Consider the following 25,416-nt stretch of genomic DNA (forward strand, 5'->3'; position numbering starts at 1 on the left):
AACTGAAGGAGACAGAGACACAAAAAAACCCTTCCAAAAATCCATAAATCCAGGAGCTGGTTTTTTGAAAAGATCAACAAAATAGATAGACCACTAGCCAGACTAATAAAAAAAAAGAGAAAAAATCAAATAGATGCAATAAAAAAAGATAAAGGGGGTATCACCACTGATCCCACAGAAATACAAACTATCATCAGAGATTACTATAAACAGCTCTAGGCACATAAACCAGTAAACCAGGAAGAAGTGGATAAATTCCTGGACACTAGTACTCTACCAAGACTAAACCAGAAGGAAGTTGAAACCCTGAATAGACCGATAACAAGGGCTGAAGTTGAGGCAGCAATTAATAGCCTCAACTTCAGCCCTTCCCGTCAGGTCCAGACGGGATCACAGCCAAATTCTACCAGATGTACAAAGAGGAGCTGGTTCCATTCCTTTTGAAACTATATAAAACAATACAAAAAGATGGAATCCTCCCTAACTCATTTGATGAGACCAACATCATCATGATACCAAAACCAGGCAGAGACTCAACAAAAAAAAAAAGAAAATTTCAGGCCAATATCCATGATGAGCATCGATGCAAAAATCTTGAATAAAATACTGGCAAACCGAATGCAACAGCACATTGAAAAGCTTATTCAACATGATCAAGTAGGCTTCATCCTGGAGATGCAAGGCTGGTTCAACATGTGCAAGTCCTTAAATGTAATCCATCACACAAATGGAACCAAATACAAAAACACATGATTATCTCAACGGATGCAGAGAAGGCCTTCAACAAAATTCAACAGCCCTTCATACTAAAAACTCTTAATAAACTAGGTATTGATGAAATGTATCATAAAATGATAAAAGCCATATATGACAAACCTACAGCCATTATCATACTGAACGGGCAAAAGCTGGAAGAATTCCCTTTGAAATCAGGCACTAGACAGGGATGCCCTCTCTCACCACTCCTATTCAATATAGTATTGGAAGTTCTAGCCAGAGCAATCAGGCAAGAAAAAGAAATAAAGCGCATTCATTTAAGAAAGGAGGAAGTCAAACTGTCTCTATTTGCAGACAACATGATTGTATATTTAGAAGACCCCATTGTCTCAGCCCAAAATCTTCTCAAACTGATAAGAAGCTTCAGCAAAGTCTCAGGATACAAAATCAATGTGCAGAAATCACAAGCATTCCTATATACCAATAACAGACAAACAGAGAACCAAATCAAGAGCTGACTCCCATTCACAATTGCTACAAAGAGAATAAAAACCCTTGGAATACAACTAACAAAGGATGTAAAGGACCTCTTCAGGGGAACTACAAACCACTGCTGAAGGAAATAGAAGACACAAACAGATGGAAAAACATTCCATGCTCATGGTTAGGAAGAATCAATATTGTGAAAATGGCCATACTGCCCAAAGTAAATTTATAGATTCAATGCTATCCCCATCGTGCTACCTATGACCTTCTTCACAGAAGTGGGAAAAACCACTTTAAACTTCATATGAAATAGCAAGAGAGACTGCATAGCCAAAACAATCCTAAGCAAAAAGAACAAAGCTGGATGCATCACACTGCCAGACTTCAAACTATACTACAAGGCTACAGTAATCAAAACAGCATGGTACTGGTACCAAAACACAGACATAGACCAATGGAACAGAACAGAGGCCTCAGAAGCAATGCCACACATCTACAACCATCTGATCTTTGACAAACCTGACAAAAATAAGCAATAGGTAAAGGACTCCATGTTTAATAAATGGTGTTGGAAAAACTGGCTAACAATGTGCAGAAAGCAGAAACTGGACCCCTTCCTGTCATCTTACACTAAAATTAACTCCAGATGGATTACAGATTTAAACTTAAAACCTAGCATCATAAAAACACTGGAAGAAAATGTAGGCAAAACCATCCAGGACATAGGCATAGGCAAGGACTTCATGACTAAAACACCAAAAGCAATGGCAACAAAAGCCAAGATAGATAAATGGGATCTAATTAAAATTTAGAGCTTCTGTACAGCAAAAGAAACCATCATTAGAGCAAATCAGCAACAAACAGAGGGGGAAAAATGTTTGCGGTCTACCCATCTGACAAAGGGCCAATATCCAGAATCTACAAGAACTAAAACAGATATACAAGAAAAAAACAAGCAACCCCATTCAAAAGTGGACAAAGGATATGAACAGACACGTCACAAAAGAATACATACATGAGGCCAAGAAACATATGAAAAAATGCTCATCATCACTGGTCATTAGAGAGATGCAAATCAAAACCACATTGAGATACCATCTCACGCCAGTTAGAATGGCAATCATTAAAAAATCTGGAGATAACAGATGCTAGAGAGGGTGTGGAGAAATAGGAACACTCTTACACAGTTGGTGGGAGTGTAAATTAGTTCAATCATTGTGGAAGACACTGTGGCAATTCCTCAAAGATCTAGAAATAGAAATTCCATTTGACACAGCAATCCCATTACTGGGTATGTGCCCCAAGAACTATAAATCGTTCTACTATAAAGACACATGCACATGTATGTTCATTGCAGCCTGTTTACAATAGCAAAGGCCTGGAACCAACCCAAATGCCCATCAATGATAGATTGGACAAGGAAAATGTGGTACATATATACCATGGAATACTATGCAGCCATAAAAAACAATGAGTCTGTGTCCTTTGTAGGGATTTGGATGAATCTGGAAACTATCATTCTCAGCAAACTGACACAAGAACAGAAAACCAAACACTGCATGTTCTCACTCATAGGCAGGTGTTGAACAATGAGAACACATGGACTCAGGGAGGGGAGCATCACACACTGGAGGTAGTTGGCGAGGGGCTAGGGAAGGGACAGAGGGGCGTGGGAAGGGTGGGGAGGGATAACATGAGAAGAAATGCCAGATATAATATGCACCTATGCAACAACCCTGCATGACCTGCACATATACCCCAGAACCTAAAGTAAAATAAAATTTTTTAAAAAAGTGTGTAGCCTCTCTCTTCACCCTCTTCCTGCTCTGGTCAAGTAAGATATGCCTGCTTCCCCTGCACCTTCTGCCATGATTGAAAGTTTCCTGAGGTCTCCTCAGCAGTGCTTTCTGCACAGCTTTTGGAACTATGAGCCAATTGAACCTCTTTTCTTTATAAATTATCCAGTCTCAAGCAGTTCTTTATAGCAATGCAAGAATGAACTAATACATTTGTGGTACTTCACTTGGCATTTATATGGGGCGTTGGGCAGGCCCCCATCTCTAGGTAAACATATCTTACAGTGGCTTTTATCTAGTCCACCAGGCTGGCTGTTCCTTCAGGTATAACTTCCCGTGTGGCTGGGTCATGTATAGCCATCTGCTATATATTATTCAATACTGAGCTGTGGGTCCTGCATCAACCCAAATGTGCTCTTTTACTCTGCAGAGTTTAAAATCAGATACTACCCCGAAATTAGTTCCTTTCACAATCCACTTTAGTAGAGGCTGCTCAGGGAGCTGATGATACTGATCTACAAAACAGAATGCTTTATTCACACTCTATCCTCTTGTTTCAATAGTTAACTTGGTTTTTCCTTTCCCCCACATTGACTACCTTCTTGGGGACTACAGGTCCCCAAGGGTAGCTTTAAGGCAAGTGACCTGAGCTCAGACAGACCACATCTGAGCTTGGTCCAACCTCAAGGCCCAATCCAGCACTCTCTTTTACTTTCATTTTAGCTATTATAGATAACAATAACCAAGGGATTGAATATTTTACTTTTTGCTTATTAATTTGAATTTCCTTATGCATCCAGTGAACAATCCTCTAGAAGTTGAATCCATCTCTGAATTCCACTGGTAACTTTTACCTTCATTAACTGAGTGCAGCACAGCCGAAGCTCTGTACCATGGATGGTGACCACATGGCCACTTGGGAATGAAAAGTTCCTCATCCCCACCCTTCTATCCTTTCTTTCTCTCTCTCTTTACACACACACACACACACACACACACACGTGTATATATATTACACACATATACATATTACACATACATGCATACAATATACAGTAGGGTATTAGTGCTTAATGGGCTGCCAGTGACAATGTCATAACATTGTGTGATTCAGTTTAAAACATTTACTGGAGATCAGAAAAGAATAAATGAATATATATATATATACACACATGCATGTATAATATGTATGCGTATATATATCCCTCCTGAGTAGCTGGGATTACAGGAGCCCACCACCACACCCAGATAATTTTTGTATTTTTAGTAAAGACAAAATTTTAGAGATATATCACATTTTAGAGATATATCACACATATACACACATGTATGTGTAAAAACACATATAAGAGAATTGTTTCTCTTATATTTAGTAGTTTTAATTATACATACTAACTACTATTTAGTATTTTTAATTATACATACTAACTACTGTTTAAACTCCTAGTAACCCTAATTTCCAGTGAAAAATCTAGGATTACTTAATTTAACATAACATGACTTTAAAATGTTAAATTATTGAAGAAAATGTTGAAAAAGTTTTATTTATCAAAGACCACTAAAGTTATGTGAACTAAAAGGCGTTTAAGTCGGTTTTTATTTTTTTATAAGTGCTTGCTTTTTTTTTTTTTGACAGAGTCTTGCTCTGTTGCTTAGGCTGGGGTGCAGTGGCAGGATCTCGGCTCACTGCAACCTCCACCTCCTGGGTTCAAGCAATTCTCCTGCTTCAGCCTCCCAAGTAGTTTGGATTACAGGTGCATACCACCACACCCTGCTAAATTTTGTATGTCTAGTAAGATGATGTTTCACACATTGGCCAGGATGGTCTTGATCTTTTGACCTCATGATCTGCCCCCCTCAGCCTCCCAAAGTGTTAGGATTACAGGCGTAAGCCACTGCACCCAGCTGGATATATATTTTTTAAATATAAGTTGGGCATGGTGGCAAGCACCTGTAGACTTAGCAACTCAGGAGCCTGGGATACCTTGAGCCCACGAGTTTGAGTCTACCCTTGGCAACATAGCAAGACACCATGTCTAAAAAAATACATGTGATTAGGAGGTCTCATATTTTCTTTCCATGCATGCCCTGGGGTGCTGAACCTCACTTTACAGAATACTGTTCATAGATACAGGAGGCCAATAGCTAAGTTCTATGGGATGCACATTGCCAATTTTACTACAAACTGCCAAATTGTTCTTTAAAGTTCAATGTACTAATTTACAAACAGTTTATATAAGAGTTTTATATAAGTGTTTTTTCACATCCTTCCCTAAACTTTATATTTTAAATGATCTTTGTATTCATTGTTCTGTGGGTTGACCTTCCCCCTTAGGGATCAGATTCCTGCTTTAACTGCTAATCTTCTTAGATGAGAAACTCCCACTCTCACCATCATATAAGGCTTTTAATCTTTTAGGATCCTTGAGAATAAAATACAGAAGTAACAGAAACTTTTTGTTAATGAACCAGTAATATAAATATAGTCATTTATTCTTTTCTGATCTCTAGTAAATGTTTTAAACTGAATTACACAATGTTATGACATCGTCACTGGCAGTCCATTAAGCACTAATACCCTACTACCTGCACCCATGTGGGCCTTCAGTAAATATTTGTTGAATAAACAGATTATCACTCTAGCCTATGACCTAGTGGGAATACTTTTGAGTATCTCTCTTAATTCCTCTCTTTCCTTTACTTCTCCTACATGAGTTACCAGTTTTCGTCAATTCTACCCTGAGATATCTTTTATAGCCCTGTCCTCTTCATTCCCACTACCATTGCCCAAAATTATAGCCATTTAAACTTCCTATCTTTGTTTCCTATTCTCCCACCCCAAGTCTTTTCCCCTTGTTAGTTCAATTTCTGTATGGCCACTGGAGTTATCTTTCTAACGCTCAAAATAACATCAACCGTTTGTATTAATAATATCAGTTGTGCATGGTTTTCACTACTTTTCATATCTTGCTTTAATCTGTTTTTCCAACTTCATTTCATACTACTTTTCATTGAGCACCCTGCCCTCTATTCCAAACTTGAGAAATAGGAAGCTGTTTTTCACATTTTAACTTGCTAATCACTCTTTCATGTTTATGTAACATTCTACATGCTCATCTTCCACCTGGGAAATACTTATCAATAGAATCCCCTATTATTGACTTTTCCTGTAGCAATTATATTTTTATTTTGTTTATCTATTTTGCCATTTTTTTTTTGAGACTGAATCTTGCTCTATCACCCAGGCTGGAGTGCACCAGCGCAATCTCTGCTCACTGCAACCTCCACCTCCTGGGTTCAAGTGATTCTCCTGCCTCAGCCTCCCGAGTAGCTGGGATTACAGGTGTCCACCACCACACCCAGCTAATTTTTGTATTTTTAGTAGAGACAAGGTTTCACCATGTTGGCCAGTTTGGTCTTGAACTCTTGACCTCAAGTGATCCACCTGCCTAGGTCTCCCAAAGTGCTGGGATTACAGGCGTGAGCCACCATTCCTGGCCTTTTTTTGCCACCTTGACCAGTGCCGTCCAAGAGGAAGGTAATACAAGCCACATATAATTTATTTTTATTGTTTCTCAGATTTATTTTTATTGTGTCTCAGACTCTCGCTCTGTTGCCCAGGTTGGAATGCAGTGGTGTGATCATAGCTCACTGTAACCTCAAACTCCTGGGCTCAAATGATCCTCCTGCCTCGGCCTTCCGAGTAGTTAGGATTACAGGTATGTGCTACCATTCCTGGCTAAAAGTCACATATAATTTTAACTTTTCTAGTAGCCACATTAAAACAACATAAAGAAACAGATGAAAATCATTTTAATTATATACATATAAATGTTTAATTATATATATAATTTTTTGAGACAATCTTACTTTATTACCCAGGTTGGAGTGCAGTGGGTGGCATGATCTCGGCTCACTGCAATCTCCGCCTCCCAGGTTCAAATGATTCTTATGTCTCAGCCTCCCAAGGAGCTGGGATTACAGGTGTGTGCCACCACACTTGGCACAAGTGTATTTTCGTATTTTTAATAGAGACAGGGTTTTGCCATGTTGGCCAAGCTGGCCTCAAACTCCTGGCCTCAAGTGATCCACCCACCTTGGTCTCCTAAAGTTCTTGGATTATAGAAATGATTAATAATATATTTTATTTAACCCAATATATCCCAAATATTATCATTTCAACATGAAACTAGTATACAATTTATAAATGAGGTATTTAACCTTCTTTAAAAACAGAGTCTTCAAAATCCAGTGTGTTTTTTTATACTTGTAGCACATTCCAACCTGGCTTGCCACATTTAAAGTGCTCAGTAGCCACATGGGTAGCTAGCGGCTTCCATATCAGTTACTTAGTGTGAGCTTCAAAAGAAATCATATCTTGTTCATTTTTGCATTCCCAGGTGCCTGACTTGTAAGAAATGCCTAATAAATACTTGCTAAATGAATGAGTAGATGAACAATATAATAAAAAGAGCTAATGTTGATTGCTTACTATGTGTAAGACACTGTGATAAGTAATGTAAGTGTTTATTCCTTTCCTCACCAGAATATGGTTGACTGGCATTCAATGTCTAATGAATAGTCATTAGATAATTAGGTAGCCTTGGGAAGATCACTTAACTTCTTATGAGGTCAATTTACTTATTTGTGAAAGGAGAAAGGATATGGGCAAAATGACTCTTAAGGCCAGTTCTAAAATAGTGTGGCTATAAATAAATGTAGGACATGTGGAGTAGAATCATGAGAACAATGAATGGATTGACAAGATGTTTTAGAAGGCAATGTTGTGCAGTGGAAGGGCAAATGCTTTGGATTTAGACACAACTGGGTTAGAATGCCCAAATCTACTACTCAGTTATGTGATCTTAGGCAATTTAATTTCCCCTTATCTTCATGTCCTCATCAGTAAAATAGATTCCTACCTTGCAATGAGGCTTGAAATTAATTTTTATAAAGCGTCTGGTTTATTAGTTTATCTTCAAAAACATAGAAGATAGATATTATTATCAGTTATAGAAAGTCTTTTACTTTATTTTCTTTTCTTAAAATTTAACACATACAGTAATGTGCTGCAAAACAATGCTTCAGTCTACAATGGACTGTATATATGTCAGTGGTGCCATTATAATGGAGCTGAAAAATTCCTATTGTCTATTGATATATGTTAGAATTGCCTACAGTATTCAGTATAGTAACATGCTGTATAGGTTTGTAGCCTAGGACCACCAGGCTATACATATAGCCTAGCTATGTAGTAGGCTATACCATCTAGGTTTGTGTGTTACCAGGACAGCCCTGATGAAATAACTGGGAAAGTTTCCTTTTCTTACTGTTTTTCTTTAGCCCTTTTATCTATAGGTATAGTTGCTTAAAGAAACTAGACAGCCCAGATGCTAAAAGATCTTCCTGACCCTCCTATGAAATACCAGAGAAAGTTAAGATTCGCACGAGGTTTGGAAGAGTGGTTCATACCTGTAATCTTAGCATTTTGGGATGCCAAGGTGGGAGGATCACTTGAGCCCAGGAATTTGAGATAAACCTGGGCAATATAGTAAGACCCCACTTCTACAAAATATAAAAACATTAGCCAAGCATAGTGGCACACACCTGTAGCTTCTTGGGAGGCTGAGATGGGAGGACTGCTTCCTGCTGAGACAGAAAGGTCAAGGCTGCAGTGGGCTATGATCATGTCACTGTACTCCAGCCTGGGCATCAGAGTGAGATCCTGTCTCGAAAAAAAAAAAAAGTGAAATTAATGAAAACCAGAACAGGTGACCTCCAGTTACCTTTAGGCCCTTAATATATCATCATAATGCTAAAATTCCCTCCCCTAAAAGAAAATCACTGCCATTTTATGTATATGTGATATATGAAGAAGCACATTTAGAGTTCCACCTTGTACATGCCAACATACCTCTCCTACCCTGCACCCATCACTCAGAGAGAAGGTGCTGTTTCCCTTCTCCATTCTCTGGCTAGTGATAAAACCTGATTGCCTGTCCAACTGGACATTTCTTCTCTGCCGCCAATATCAAGTAGGGAAAGAATTCAATTTACCAGTGACTTAAGTACACTCTATGATTTTCCCACAATGGAAGTGCCTAACTACGCATTTCTCAGAACATATCCCCAACATTAAGCAACACGTGTACTTTAAGATAGGGCTTTACCATTTGCCAAAATCTGTTTTAAGTGCTTTAAAATAGCTTCATAGAACCCCTGTGTGTAGATACTATTGTTGTCATTTCCATTTTAGCTTTGGGAGACTGAGGCACAGTAGCTAAATAAATTGCCCAAGGTCACATAAGTGGTATGTGGTAGTGATGGGATTCTACACTCAGAATTTTAGTATTAGAGTCAGAACTCTTAATTACTATGCCCTATTCTTCTCAAGCCAACCATTACTGATTTCACTGGAAAAGACCTATAATTGGCTGTTCTAAGAAATGACCATAGTAGAATAATTCAATGGCCTTGTTTATGGAGAAACTGTAATTTGTGTACTGTTCTCTACTTTGGATAACTGGAGATTAGCAAATGAGTCAAATGTTTTTATTACCTTAGAGTCAAACCTTTGTAGATACTGACAAGTTTTTTTACACATAGGTGTGGTTGGCTACCTGAAGTTCTCCCAGTTTAGGGCCTTTGTTTGCATATATCCAGGTGGAGGCCCTACCTTAGAAGCTGAAGAGTGTGCTGATACTGACTTTAAAGACTTTAAGTACTATTCTCAAGAAGCACTACCCAAAAAAACAGGGCAAGTTAGAGTCTGGGGCTTATACCAGGGACATGCTATGACCTTAGAAAAAAGATGTCGAATTAGTGATTCTCATTTTTGGGCATCTGTGGCAGCTGTGTTCTGACTCATGTGCAAAGGGAGTAAATCCCTAAGAAAGAAAAAGAAAAAAGACATGAAAAAGAAGAATAATTTCCAGGATTCTATTCAATTACTATTTGCTCCCAAATGGGCTCCAAACCATGGCAATGCTACCCACAAAAGGCAGGCAGAACAATGACCATCTAATGAGATGTGCAAATAAATTGGCCAACAAGATACTTTTTTTTCACAACGATGCTTGGGAAATTGACAACAGATGGTATCTAAAACGTGTTACAAATACTGTGCCTCTTCTTTCCAAGACCTGGGAGTTCACTAATACCAGGGCACTTTTATCAATAAACAACATCTAGAGGAGACAGTTGAGAACCAGAGAGGCAAAAGTCAGGACACAAAGAATCATTTAGAAGATCCAGGGACACAGCAGCTTCAATTTTGATCCACTTAAATTAAACTTGTAGAATATCTGAGGGTCAGAGCATTCCCCTCTAGATGAAAACCAAACTTATTTCACAGGTCTCTGAAACACACAGAACAGATACAGAGGAAATGAAGCCACAGGAACCTGTCCGTACTTGCCTAGATAGGCAATCGATGTACTAGTGGAAATGCTAAAACCTTGATAGGATTTTTAGTTTGTGTTTTTACTAACAAGCTTTAAAAATATTTTTAAAGCAGACCTATTCTGGAAGTCATGATTAGGTACAGAGCAAGGCAGATACCATAAAATCAACTACAGAAAATACTGCTCACATTAAAATTCAGTTCACTTGAGAAAAGTTGCCTGTAACTCTTTCTATGCTGACAGTGAATATCTCTGGTGCTTTCTAGACAGCTATGATGGGTTTTCCACAGCAACTACAATGAAAATTGTATTCCCTTTAGTTTTATCAAAACAGTTTTAATGTGTTATAGTTACTTTTAAAGTTTATACTTTGTATTGTCATGCAATGGTAAAGTAAAGCATGTTGAAAAGAATGGTTAATTTGGTGAATTCCATGAGGGATGTGTATAGAAGATTCTGGGCAAGTGTGGTGGCTCACACCTATAAAATTAGAATGCAGTTGATACCAATATATGGCAGCTCAATTTTCAGGGATCTTGCTGAATAAAGATGGCAAAGGCAGATGAATGAATGATTCATGTTATTACATTTTTCTAGTTTAAACTCTGGTGCAAAACCTCCCACTGCCTTTTGTGAAAACTATTAATTACTCACTTTTTGTAGATTTATTAATTCTCTGAATTCATTTAAGAATTACAGTATATTATGGAAGATTTGAATCATACAACATGCCTTTGTACCATCTTGGAGAGTGATTCACTGTTTTTCTAAGTCTTCCTCCAGAAAGTACTCTGTCCATTTGTGGGAGTCAGCTGGAGGCACACATTTCATACACACTGACTTGAATCAAATGAGATACCTTTATGCTCTCAAGTGTATGGCTACTTTTGAGAATCATTTACTAAGTGATTACTTAAATAATTACATCATGTTTTCCTCAGAACTAAGTATTACTTTGCTTTTGTACTTACATCAATTTTTTTAAATTAAGACATATGCACAAACAACAAAAAGTTTATGAAGAAAATTATTTTCTGGAAGTAGTACCTATTTCCTACAGTGATATTATCCTCTCAGTATACTGATCAACCTTAGCAGTGGTTAACTTAGCTACACATGTTCTAAGATGCTCCTGAATCCCCCATGCTGGGTTACATCCTCTTTCTAGGTATTCCCTCATCCTGTATTACACTGGCATTGTTTATGTCTGTCTCTCCATTATACCCTATGTTCTGTGAAAAATACTGTCAAATCCAAGTTTATATGCCTAATACAATCACTTTAAATAAAGGCATTTACCTGAATTAAACAACTTAATGATTAAAATAATAAATATGAATACCGTAATCTTTGTTTCGTTGCTTGTTGTTTTCTTTTGCAGGTTAGAATTTGGTCCATAGTGCTTATGTTTGTTTTGGGAGAATATTTTGACCCACTTCTAAGAAGTGTTTCACCTGATCCTGGCTACTTACGAATTTGGCTATTGGACTGGATGGGTTACAGGCATACTTTGTCTTGCCTAAAGTAGGGGGATGCGACATCCCTTAGGTTAAGCAAGTGTGTTCCCTTTGTGTTCTGTGCCCTCCTCCAGCAATGACAGTACTTGGTGCAAGACTGTGAGTGAGCTCATCGAGGCAGAAGCCATGGCATTCAAATTAGTTTCCTGAGCCAGAATTTACATCTGCCACAAAGTGGGCAGCTCCTTGAGCTTTTGTAGTTTCCAACTGGATGCAGCACTGTGACTGCTTTTGGCTACTAACAGGGCCAGGCACTGAAACAAGCTCTAAATCCCCACAGAAAAATCACTCTGAATTATCCTGGCCCATCCCTAAGTACCCAATCTGTGTATACTATTCACCTTGCCAAGAGTGTTCACTCATCTTTGCTTCTCACAAATCCTTTTTTTTTTTCTTCCTATGGCTTGCATGTTTTGAATGACAGCTAAATCCTCATGCTGTTTACACCATGGAGTCCCAAAGAGCTTAAAGGTTACAGTAATATTATTACAGAATTTTCATGATCCTTTTATTATTTTAAAAACCGAGCTGTATGTACATAAAGTGCGAAGAGTGCAGTAATACTATTAAGTGTCCAGCTCGATTAATATTTCCATATATATACAGCTCGGCATGACCACCAAGATCAAAACGCAACGGTTCCGGCTTCCCAAAGGTTCCCTCGTGCCCTTTCCCGCCGAATATGCCCCCACGCCTCAGAAGTAAACGTTATTCTAACTCCTGTCACTATCGGTAAGTTTTGTAGGGAATTATTTTGGAGGAAGTGGAAGGGGGAATGAACCGGCCCACAGTCCCTTGGGGCTGGACGAGACCCAGGCCGGTTCCCTCCCTACTGAGCTCCCGGTGGAGGCACCAGGGGTCCACAGAGTTCTCCGGTCTCACCGACTTGGGTCAGACCCGCCAGGCTGGTAGTTCTCCGAACGGATCCCTCACACACCCAGCAATGGCTGAGGGCCCCCAGGCCCCCACCAAAACAGCGCCAAGCACGCCACAATGGCAGCCCGACTGTCTACCGCGTGGGCCTCGCCGCGTGCTCCCCACCTTGAAAGTGGGCGCCCCTCCCGCGCGACGGACAGCCGGGCGTGGCCCTAGGCGCGACATGATGGGATGCCAACAGCCGACGGGGGCGCTCCAGGACCCGGGATGTGGGGCGCGGGCCCATAGGCTGAGCATTCCCCAGCGAGCCGGCCGGCCGCAGGGCCCACCTCCCAGCCCTCTCTCCGCGCCCCCATTGGCCATCCGCGTCCCGCTGGTGTCCGCTCCCGCCCCGCTCCCGCCCGGAGGGAAACCGGGTTGGCGGGGTGGGAGGCCAAAGCAGTGAGGATGCTGAGTGGTCCTCGGAGTAAGGGTGTGCGCGAGAACCAATCAGAAACGGATATGGAAAAGAGGCGCCGCGCCAACCAGTCACATCGCAAGGTGCGGTCGGGGCCAGCTGACGCGAGTGCTGGCCTCAGCCAATGGGCGTGCCACTGCCCGTCCGCTCTTCAGCAGCCGGTTGGGGGCGGTGGAAAAGCGAGTGAAGAGAGCGCAGCGGCGGCGGCGGCGCAGCCATCGCTGGACGGCCAGCGGGAGAGCGAGGCCTGAGCCTCTACGTCTAGGTGAGAGGCGGGTGCGCCGGGAGGAACGGCCGGGCTGCGGGTCCCTCCTCGCTTGGCGCGGGCAGCGGCTGCAGGAGCCCGGGCTGCAGGCCGGGCCGAGGCGGGGGCGACGACCCGCTGTCCAGCCACCGCCCCAGCCAGAGTACGCCCAGAAGTGAGGGCGCCCGTCTCGGCCCGGGTGGTCTTGGCGCCACTTGGCCCTGCCATCGCCCTCCACCTGGCCGGGACAGCGAGGGGGACGTACGGTCGGGCCTGGTTTTCAGCCGCGGAACCCGGGGGCGCTGGCTGGGGTGGGAGGCCGCGTAGAGGTGGTGAAGGTGGGGCGGGGTGGTTAACCGAGCAGCGGGCTAGCGTGCTCGCGGGAGGGTGGCGGTAAAGGGAGGCCTGTGATTGCAGGATTCCAAGTCTGGGGAGGAAGAAAGTGATGGGAAATAGGTGATGCTCAGAAAGTGTGCTCCGGGGAAAGGCGCGGGTCGGGTGAGTGTAGTTGGCCTCTTGGAAGTAAGGCACTGATAGGGTTTGCGGGGAGATCAGCTGGGAGTGAAGGGAGGTCAGGCTTGGGGTTTGAAGGTGAAGGTTTCTGGAGAACTGGGAACACATGGATCAGGAGTAAGAGGCACTTACTGAAACCGGAAGGTGCCTGAAAGAAGGCTTTAGGTGAAGTGTGGACAGGAGACTGTGGGGCCAGAAGGCGTTAGTTGGTCTCGCAGGACAAAGTATACAAGCAGCAAACGTGGTAGATTTATGTATGTGTGGCAGGTGAAGGTTGTGAATCTTTAATGAGTAGTTGAGCAAGAACCATTGTCTGATTCTGCAGTGTGTCGGAGAGTGGAGGGTCTCTGGTAGTGTCTTGGTCAGGTTTGTAGGTTAACTTACTGCTAGTCGAGGGCCAAACACTCAAGAGTTTTTAATTCTCACTACTGAGGTTCATCTTCCTGCTGCACACCACCCCTCCTGCCATCCCTGTGACAGTTTATCTCATTTGTTTTGGCTCAACACCACAGAAATTCACTCCCTCCGAAGTAATGGGATATGTATTGTGTATTGTTTGCTTTTGACTGTATGGCAGTCAGGAATCCCTTAATTCTTTATATGTGTGTGTGTGTGTGTGTGTGTGTATTTTTTTTTTAAATGTGTTGGTTTAAAGACAACATCAGAAGATACTCTCAGAAAATCTGCCCTCCAGGGGAGTTTCTCACTTGTAATGTTGGGCATGTGTAATATAACATGAAAATGATGCAAAATCTCTTACAGTAACACAAGTGAGAATTAATGTGTAAGTACAATCCTGTTGTCTTTTTTTCAAATTAATTTAAAAAATAAACAGAGACAGGGTTTGCTCTGTCACCCAGGCTGGATTGCTGTGGCGAGATCATAGCTTGCTGCAGCCTCAAACTCCTGGGCCCAAGAGATCGTCCCACCATGGCCTCTTAAAGGCTTGAGATTACAGGGCTGAGCCACCCTGCCCAGGCCCTCTTATACCATACATTTTTCATAAAATTATTCATGAATTTTTTTGTGTGTGAGAGACAGCCTCACTCTGTTGCCCAGCCTGGAGTGCAGTGATGCCACCTTGGCTCACTGTAACCTCCACCTCCCAAGTTCAAGCGATCCTCCTGCCTCAGCCTCTCAGGTAGCAGGGACTACAGGCACATGCCCTGTATCCGGCTAAGTTTTGTATTTTTAGTAGAGACGGGGTTTCACCATGTTGGCTAGGCTGGTCTCGAGCTCCTGACTTGAAGTGATTCATCCGCCTTGGCCTCCCAAAGTGCTGGGGATTACAGTTGTGAGCCACTGTGCCAGCCAAATTATTCCATAAATTTATTTGTAAAAATTCCACATAAATTTTGTGCAATTTGATTATGTATTAGGCCTGTTGGGAAATTTATCACCCTTGTGAAGAATTTCGTAGCTAAGTAGATTCAGTTTTTTTTTGTTTTTTTTTCACTCAGAAAAGACATAGTATGTATGTATCACTGATATTCTATTTGAAGCTTTTGGAATTTTTATTTGTGGGGTGTGGATAGTGGCTGGAGGCAGAGACTGAGGTCATAGAAGAGGTAGAAAAGAAGGTGGCTCACTACCACATTTCCAGTGTATTTAAATGGGAGTTTCTGTTTGAAGATAGGACAAAAGGATTGTGAAGTTATAGAGTCAAGGACAGAAGCCAAAGAGGGCATTTGCTGTGTAACATGTTTCCTTGTTAACCAGATCAGCAGAGCATTGTAACTAATGGACCATTATTTATGATCTAGAAACAATTTTGTGAAAGTGATTTCTTGGTGATGCTATTTACTTGATCACATTTGGCCTCAGTATAACAGAATACCTAAGTGCTGAGGCGACTCGGAGCAGAGAATTAATTTGAGTGGTGTGGAGTGAATCAGGGAAGGTTTCCTGAAAGAGGTGAGTTTGAGCCAGCAATGGCTGGAGGGCCCTCGGGCCCCATCAAAACAGCGCCGAGCGCGCCACAATGGCAGCAATGAACTATAAGTTGGGACGTGGGTTATTAGAAGACATGAGGATGACATTCCAGTAGTTTGTACATGTTATTAGCAACTATGGACAAGAGTGACAAAAATGTTTTTTAAGTATAATTGAAGATTGGAATGAAGATTTAGGGGTTTGGAAATCAACTAAGCCTATGTTGCAGCTTAGTGATAAATAATTTCTTATGTTGATTAGGAGAGAAAATTAACAAGTCGATGATGGATTGGAGATAAGTAATAAAAGAGAAAGCATAAAAATATTCTTTGACAGTTATAGGAGAATGAAGTGAGAGCAAGTTAGGTTATTGGGAAGTGGTTTTAACAGTCAACCATATATAATAATTGGAAACATTTTTGAGTGCTGTACTAGAGTATACTGATAATAGTAGCAAAATTTATTGGGTGCTACTTTGTGACAGACAGTTTTAAGCTTTCCAAATATCTCATCTTCTGATTATCTGTATTTTATAGATGAGGGAGATAAGACTCAGAGATATAACTTGCCCAAGTTCACACGGTTAGGAAGGAACAGGTCAGGATTGGCAGAATCAGTTAGTAAATGTTAATTGAGCATCTCCTCGATGCCAGGCACTGTACTAAATGCTGGGTATTCAACATGGACAGGGAAATTCAAGTCAGACCTCATCTATTCTCTAGAGATTGTCAGTTTATATAAAAAGAATTAGTGAAGAAAGAAAAAAGATTAATTGGAGAGATTTCTATAGATACTGAGGAATACACAATTTAGAGAAATCTAGGATAGAGTTTTAAAGAGGAAGTGATCAGCAGCAAAATACATAGCTGAGAGACTCAGAATGATTGAGAAGAAACCATTGAGTTAAGTAAGTAAAAATGTAATGTGAATTTAGTCACAAGAAAGCTGGAATGAAGATATTAATATTTGGGCTGGTAGTCAATTGTGTTTGGTGGCAGGTACTCTATACAAATTTAAATATTTTCATAGTCATGGTCAGATTCATAGGAAAGATGATGTTATGGCCCCTTGTAATGTTTTAATCTTTGGCTGGAAAGATCACGAATGCTTTAAAATGCTTGCACTCTTTAGTATTTTTTTCAAATTTTAAAAAGTGAGCGAGGCTGAGGCAGGCAGATTGCTTGAGCTCAGGAGGTCAAGAGCAGCCTGGGCAACATGGCAAAACCCCTTCTCTACCAACAAAAAAAAATTAATTGGGCAAGGTGGCATGTGTACCTGTAATTCCAGTTATTTGTGGGGGCTGAGGTAGAAGCCTAGGAGGTTGAGGCTGAGCCTTGATCATGCCACTCCACTCCAGCCTGAGTGACAAAGTGAGACCCTGTCTCAAAATAAAGTGAGCATTATTTTTATAATTAGCAGGGACAAGCATTCAACTGAAATGAGCTACTACTCAGGAAAATGTAGGTGGGCTAGTCTGAACTTGGAGTAGGAGAGAAGATAGTCTTATTTCAGTGTCTACATCGTAAGAGCCGCCTTGGTAGGTGTGTTCCCATCCTGGAAATGACTGGATTGTCATTGATGGAAACTGAAACTATGTACTGAAAGATGGCATTTGCTTACTCTGAGGGATCCAGTTACTAACATACCCTGAATGGTGGAGATACAGTCTTGGCTTTCCTGAACATTTGTTTTCTTAGGGTTTAATACATGAATTTAAAGTTTAAAAAAAACCAACAAACCACTGATAGAATTGAGTCATTTTAACTGTTTCTTATGGCCTTATATCCTTCTTCCTACACATTGGTTCTCTAGTTCCTCTTCAATGGGTTTGTAATGGCTTAGAGTTTCAGTTCAGTAAGACAAAATGAAAGTACTGGATTTAGATATTGCTGATCACCTTAAAAACTTAGAAGCTCATCTTTGTTTTCGCTTCCCAATTTGAGAGTGGAAACAGATTTCAAGAAAATAAGCTTTTCTTATTCAAATAATGATTCCCAGACTAGTAGGATTTGCCCTAGGATCAGTACAGACTTATTACAGTCTCCTAAACAGAGAGGAAAGAGTTAAGTAAATTAATCTAGCTTTTAGTTTAATTTCACTTAGCCCATAGGGATTCTGAGAGGAAATGATATTAATGTGATTCCTATTTCATGTAGGCACTGTGCCATAATCCTTCAATAAATTATCACATTTGATTCTCATATAATTCTCTAAAGTGTGACTATCATATTACAGATGAGGAGAATGAAACTCAGAGAAGTTAGTAACTTTCCAAGGTTGGAGAGCTAAGTGACAGAGCTGGGATTCAAACCTTTCTTTGTCTAACTCCAAAACTCATCCTTCTGAAACTAATAGCAAGGAGGACTGATTTATACCTTCAATTGAAAAAAAATGCCACAAGCCTTAGGTATTTAGTAATTATTTGTTACCTTAGAAGGTGAGACTTGTGCTCTGAGTGTTTGTGCTCTGTAACACTTCCTTTAAATTAATGACAGTGATTTTTTTGGTGTCTTATAGAATACCTTATATTTTCTTGCTTTAGTGATTATGTTTTTATATTTTAGAATTTTTTGATGATGTATATTAGTGTCTATATTTGCTTTAAAATGTTTGTGAAATGGATACTATGTCTTAGAGTCAAATGTGTCTCAAAATTGGTGAAGCCTGGCATATATGCATGTAGTTTTCATGCATAAGTATTTTACCAATTTGTTGTGTACTTTTTTTCCCCAGGCTTCCCCATCTTACCTATCCTATTCTTTTTAAAATTGTGATTTAATAAAGAATTGAAATATATGCTAATAAAATAATTCATTCTCTTTTGTTAACATTGCAGTGTAGAGAAAAATTGTTATGATGTAGAAAATTCAAATTGAACTGTGTATCAGCAGATATGAGCTTTAGTTTTGGTTTTGTTAGCAACTTGATGTGTACCTTCAGGCAAATCACTTCCCCTCTATGGGCTTTAGTTTCCTCATCTCTAAAATGGAGGAGAAGGAGAAATTTTAAGCCTGTTTGCCTTGAACAGGTTGTATGCCTTCTTTCTAATTAAAAACATAGATGCCCTAGATGCCTTTCTTAAAAACTGTATTACTGCATTTTACAATATTTTCTTTTTTCTTTGTCTTCCTTCTTTCCCTTCGTAATTTATTAGAGGATAAATTGTTTTTGGTGTCTACATTTACCAGGACAGCATATCTTAGGAAGTAGGGACCCAGAAAATAATGAATGAATGAATATATATTTTATCTGAGCTAATGAGAAATTATTTAAATAAAATACTGTCAAAAAGGTGAAGTTTCATTGAAAAGTAGTTCTACCTAAAGAATAAAATGTATTTAGTAAAGTTCAATTTGTCTGCTCTGTATTCGATAGATATACAAAGAAGAAAACTCTTAAACTTGTCTTTAAGAAGCCCTCTGACTAGTAGAAGGGACAAACTTCTGTAAACTTCGTATTATGGAAAATTGCTAGCAATAATATACACATCGCCAACTTTAACAGTTATCAATTTGTGGTCAGTCTTGCTTCATCCATACCTCCACCCACTTCCCTCTTTATATTGAAGCAAGTCCCTAGACTTTTTTTTTTTTTTTTTTTTTGCCAGTTATTAACATGCAGTATGACAATTATAATAAACATGTTAATCCAACTGTGGTAAAAATTTGTTCATATAAACATATTTTGAGAATTGAGCATTATGCTGTTTGAGGCATGAGAAATGAGATCTACTAAGCTACTATAGGTCAGGGATAATATAATTGAAGAGACTATGTACATATGTGAAACAGAATGTAGCAACACTGGATCATTTGCCAAAATTGGTGGTAGAGACTGTTACGTGGGAACTGACATTATTTTAGAATGAAAGTAGAACTTAAACATTAGGTAGCAATAGAGAGAAAGAACATTTAGGGGTAAGGTGAGGGATATCACATGGATAAAGCATGCAGTTAGAAAATCTAACTTTGGCTTCATAGAATAAGTTATATCTAAATCTATATATCTCTATGTTTATCTTTTAGATCCCTACAGCATGTAGTTGGCATAGTGTGGATGTTACATCAGAACTTGAACAAAGCCAATTGCTATAGTAGAAATTATGACCCACTACTTTGTGAATGTATCACTGTTCATGGTGAATTTTTTTGGACATTCTGTTAAAAAGCCTTCTAAATATCTTAATACCACATGTATTAATGGATTCATTCTTCTTAGAATATTTGTGGGTTTGTGCCATCATCTTTTGTGTGCAGTTGTGTGTTTGTGTTTAAATGTTAACTATTTGACAGTTTTAAGATTATTTTGAAATATCTAGTTTAGATCATTCTTGTCTTACATGAAATTTTTTCCAGAAATGTTGGCATGATAATTCATGAGAAATCCTTGAATTTAGGGAATTGTTATCATAGCTTATTATTTTGAAGTATTCTGGTGAGAAAAGCTTAAGGTATATTCCCTAGTGCAGAAATTCCTTAAAGATCATGAACTTCTCTGAGCATCTCCTCAAAGTGTTGTGCTATCTCATCAGAAAAATATACATTCAAATATTCTTGGGGGTCTGTGGATTCTGGTTTAATAATTTATCCTTTAATTTGTAGGCAGAAAGCATACAGCTAAAATTCAACTCAATTGTATTTCTGTGAGTTCTGCTTGCCTTTTACAGACAAGTATTTTTAATTATTAGGAGTGATAAAATGATAAATCTTATTATTAGAAATGCCTAATTAAAAAATTAGACTAATTTTTAATTGAATTCTTGAGAAAAACAAGCTGTAGCTAGTTTAATAAATAGGTATTATTTCACTAAAGATTTTGGAATAAACATGTGGTAATTTATGTAATGGCTCCTGTCCGTCCTGGATTAACAGGAAGTAGAATATATGACATACGAATGAATAAATGCATTAATACCTTTTTCCCCCAGAAGTAAAAACATTGACTTAACTGTGTCCTTAGGCAGTTAAGATCTGTGGAGGAAAGGATCTGCTGAAGTATTCTGAGTTTCACGTCTGTGCTGAAACAACGAAGTAATGCAGGAGCTTAGAAACTGTTATTGGCTAACAAAGGATTGATTCTCAGTGGATCCCTCAGTGGATCCCTGTGATACAAGTGCTCGTCATTCACTTAGTATGAGGAATGGCCCTAAATGAGTTTCTTAGAAATACGTAGTTTTAAAAACTTGTGAATTGTAATTAAAATGTAATTATGATAATGATTATTAGCATAAGTGGAATTCTCAGGAGATAGGAACAAATGAATTAGCTGGTAATGGGACATTTGACCCTGCAGAGCTGTGCACACTGTTCGAAGTTCAGTGGATATTAGGTGAATTGCTTTACGGTGATACCCTTGTGACCTTTTGGAGTTAATAATTTTCCAAGTACCTAATCTACTACTAGGAAACAACTTATTCCAATACATGGTAATAAAAATATAAACTGTGAGAACCAGAAGAGATTTTAACAATCCATGATCTGGCCTCTCCTTCAATGAATTTAAAGAGTGACCAGAGAGGTTGACTTGCCTAAGGTCTGTTGGTTATGGCATTCCCAACAGCATTGTTACTCATTACCTGATTTTTGGTAAGTCTATTGTGTGTGTTTATTTTGGCTATCTTTTCATTCTGGACCTCAGTATCTGGAGAAGGAAGTATATTAACAGTAGAATTTTTAACATGGTAACTAAATAATTGATAAATTGGCTAAGAATTCCCTGAATTGTTATACCATAATGTTTTTACTTTGCCATACATATACTCCTTCCATCTTTAACGTAATAGCTTATGGTTACAAGATTTCCTGGAGTAGGAGTTTTAGGAGCTTAATTCAGTTCCACAGTTGGAAACAGATAATAAGAATCCACAATTCTTAAAACATTTCCCTCATGCTTTTTTATATCTTTCTGGGGTGTGTTTTTGCCTAACAGCATTTAGTTGCAAGCTGTATCTATGAACTTAGCAAAGTTTTAAAGATAAACTAGGAAAAGATTTTTGAGAAGAGAAGAGAATTTGTTATGGGATATAGTCATTTAAATACATTCCTAAAAGCTATTTTTTCCTACTCAAAACTAGACACTGGAAGGATTATTGACATCCAGGTTCAAAGAAGTTACTACTTACTTATATGACTAATCTCAATTCTGAGTTCTTTGCCACATTTGGTTCATGTGGACAGGTTGGCTGGGAGAAGACTTGCCCCGTACATTAGCAATCCCATCGTCAGAGTGAGGACCCTTAGAACAATGCCTGTCAAGCTTTTTTAATCCTAGCCTTTTAGCTGAGTTAAATAATTTTAACTTTCTAGTGGAATAATAATTAATTTTCATGGTATAAGCATTTTTTGGGAAGAGCAATGTGGATGGTTCCTAATTGAATCACAAAAAATATACGTGTCATAAAGTCTAGACTAATTAGAAAACTGTAGGCCTCAAATCCTAGTGATGTAGTTGTATCAGTATTCTCTATGGTTATAATAAAATAAAAACTAAATTGATAACAATGAGCTAAACTTAATGGTAATTTTTAATTAAAAGATAAGAATAATGACAATTGGAAATGAAAACCAACTAACGACAACACAGTTTCACTGATGGCAAGTGCCCCTTTGAAAATTACAGACTTCTAGGTTTTGAGTATGCGTATGTGGTAGGAGCTTGCAGCATTGCCAGTTGCAGCAACCAGACATACTGGTTGAATACAAATTAAAGTTTTTGGTACATTCTAGTGAAGTGCTTACTTTTGCAACTGTTGATAACTAGCTTAATAGTTTATTCATGAGTAGCTTTATGGATTAAAGGAGGGTCATGCTTTCTAAATAGTTTATAGTCCATCAAGAGGCTTGGCCCTTTCTTGGAAAATCATTACTTTAGATGACTGATTTGGTAATCTGAGCCTCTCATGAGCATTGTTTCCCTAGCTGTGTTGGGAAATTTATGAAGAGCAGAGCATAGATAGAATTTAGTGGGTTTCTTTACCTTAGGACATTTTGTAGACTTTCATATGCTAATATACATATTTAATCTGGTTGGTAATAAAGTATACAGTTTCCCAGCCCCATTTATCACAAATGCTGCCTTGGAGGACTGAGTCTTGTTTTTAGGTTCAGCCTTGAGAACAGATTCAGAAGGCAGCAATAAGAAAGGAACACATAAAAAATAGAAAATACAGCATATATATGAAGCATACATAATTTACCTGTGTTAATTTGGGGTGAAGCAATATGTTGTGAATATGTAGTGTTCAGGGTAAACATAGTATGTTTTCCTGTAACATCAGTTTTACTCAGTAATTTGAAATATTTTAATATAAATCTTTAGGTATATTATGACGTCAAATTTTATAAATTTTTAAGCAAAAAAGATACTGCAATCCTGTTAGAAAAGTTTGGAAAGCTCTATCTTTAGTTGTACACTTAAAATATTAGTATATCTTTGCATATTGGAATATTATGTTTCACTCTTCAAGTCTGAAAATATTAGGATTAAAATTTCATGTCTTAAAATGAAAACGTTTTTATTAAGGGAAAATGTGATCAGGCATAATAGTTTAGCTAAAAAAAGAGTCATGTATGACTTATGGGAATTACTTTATTTAAAAAACTGCTTTCTTCCCCTACGAGGAAATTGAATACATGTTTTTGCAAGCAGCAGACTTTTTTCCCCTTCAATTTCACTAACTTAACTAATTGTTAGAACTATTTACTTTTTGTTATTTTGGATGCTTCTTCCTATTTATTATTCAGTATTATCAAGCTGTGTGTTAACAAGAACACAGCCCACCTTCTGTAGGCTTTATAGTAGAGAAGTGACCCTACTGGTTCTAGCCTTAAGGACAGAAACAGAAATAAAGGAAATAAAGGAGGCTTGGTGGGACCAAACAAACCATATCTAAATAAAGGAAAATGTATATTATTGAGCAATTGGTTTTCTGATCAGCAGATAATTTTAGTGCTACAAAACTGACATTTCTTCTCTGATAGAGTAGAATTTAAGATGTCTTTATGTTTAATTTTTACATCACTTAGGAATTCTGAATCTTTTTCTCAATGTGTAACATTCCCAGGATAATAAGATCCTAGAAGCATTTTAACTCTTGTCAAAGTGCCGTGCTTCTGGAGCAGCATCAGTATATGAAACATTTGTATAGTGTCCTAAGAACTAATGAAGGTCTTTAGATTCCTCACTACCAAGAAGTACCTTAGGGAAGTATTGGGGAAAATAGGATATAGACAGTTAAATATTGGTAAATCAGTGCTTGTGTAGGCAAACAGAGTGGCATTATATCTACTTCAATGGGTACTTACAACAGGGTTGGACACTGGCATCTTTTATTGAAAAAAGAAATGTTAATCAAGATGCTACAGCTGATCTTTATTTGTAGAAAATGCTCAGTAAGCCTTAATTTGTGAGAAAGGAAAAAGGAACCCACTGTTCTTATCAGCTTGACTACACTAAACAGTTTGTACACTTTGGGTTTGCATTTTAGTTCTGCATTTTGTTGCTTATAGCTTTCTTTCAGATGAGGTTTTCTTTTTTGAGATAGGGTCCCGCCCTGTTGCCCAGGCTGGACTCAAACTCTGCCTCATGCAATTCTTCTGTCTTAGCCTCCCAAGTAGCTGGGACCACGGTTGTGTGCCATAGTGCCTGGCTCAGAGGATATATTCTTTGATGCTGAGAGCGCCTTAGTCCATTTGCGTTGATCTAAAGGAACACCTGAGGCCGGGTAATTTCTAAAGAAAATAGGTTTATTTGGCTCACAGTTCTGCAGGCTGTACCAGAAGCATGGCATCAAAATCTGCTTCTGGCGAGGGCCTTAGGAGGCTTCCACTCCTGATGTAAGATCAAAGGGAGCAGGCATCACACTGTTAGAGAAGAAGCAAGAGAGAAAGAGGAGGAGCTGCCAGGCTCTTTTCAACAGCCAGTTCTTGTGGCTGAGAACTAAGCCAGTTCTTACAAAGAGTGAGAACTCACTCCTGCAAGAGTGGCACCAAACCATTCATGAGGAATCTGCCCCCATGACCCAAACAACTCCCATCAGGCCCCACCTCCAACATTTCGACGTGAGGCTTGGTGGGACCAAACAAACCATATCTAAACCATAGCAGTCTTAAAACATTGAGTGACGATTGCAGTCACCAAAATATGGTCGAAAAAACACTAGATCATTGGTTCCCAATAGGTTTCAGATGGGAATTTATCAGAAAATCTTAATGAATATACTTAGCTCGAGGCTTCTTCATAATGTAACTTCTATAAAACAAGTTGTCTTGCTTTTGACTGGAGGTGTGTCAACTCCATATGGTAATGTCGCAGAACTTTGCTCCTTAGTTAGCTAAAACTGGGTTCAGGAGTTCATAGTTAATTGAACATGGGAATGTGAAATTCTTATTCAGTAGATGAGGTTATTGGGTAGACAAAATATTTCGAAGTGTGAGGTCCATGAATCCATATTTAAAACGGATTTTGAGTGGCTAAA

At 39.0% G+C, this 25,416-nt stretch overlaps 2 protein-coding genes across 5 annotated transcripts in view; one reads left to right on the plus strand and one right to left on the minus strand.

Annotated features, from left to right (window-relative positions):
• The window catches only part of LOC144578128 (uncharacterized), an 80,108-nt gene extending 66,931 nt beyond the window's left edge, over positions 1 to 13,177 (minus strand). For all 3 annotated transcript variants that reach the window (XR_013523313.1, XR_013523312.1, XM_078340606.1), the window contains exons 1-2: positions 12,961 to 13,177; positions 8,607 to 8,724 (exon numbers count right to left, since the gene is read on the minus strand). Coding sequence is in view for 1 of the 3 variants with exons in the window: in XM_078340606.1 (XP_078196732.1) it covers positions 8,607 to 8,724; positions 12,961 to 13,158 (316 nt within the window). In the remaining 2 variants the exon portion in view is untranslated. The remainder of the gene's footprint in view (positions 1 to 8,606; positions 8,725 to 12,960) is intronic.
• Positions 13,178 to 13,405: 228 nt separating this feature from the next.
• The window catches only part of FAR1 (fatty acyl-CoA reductase 1), a 63,330-nt gene continuing 51,319 nt past the window's right edge, over positions 13,406 to 25,416 (plus strand). For both annotated transcript variants that reach the window (XM_002755074.7, XM_035265885.3), the window contains exon 1: positions 13,406 to 13,517. The gene's annotated coding sequence lies outside the window, so the exon portion shown is untranslated. The remainder of the gene's footprint in view (positions 13,518 to 25,416) is intronic.

The sequence above is a fragment of the Callithrix jacchus genome, chromosome 10, assembly GCF_049354715.1.
Source record: "Callithrix jacchus isolate 240 chromosome 10, calJac240_pri, whole genome shotgun sequence".
Lineage (NCBI taxonomy): Eukaryota > Metazoa > Chordata > Mammalia > Primates > Cebidae > Callithrix > Callithrix jacchus.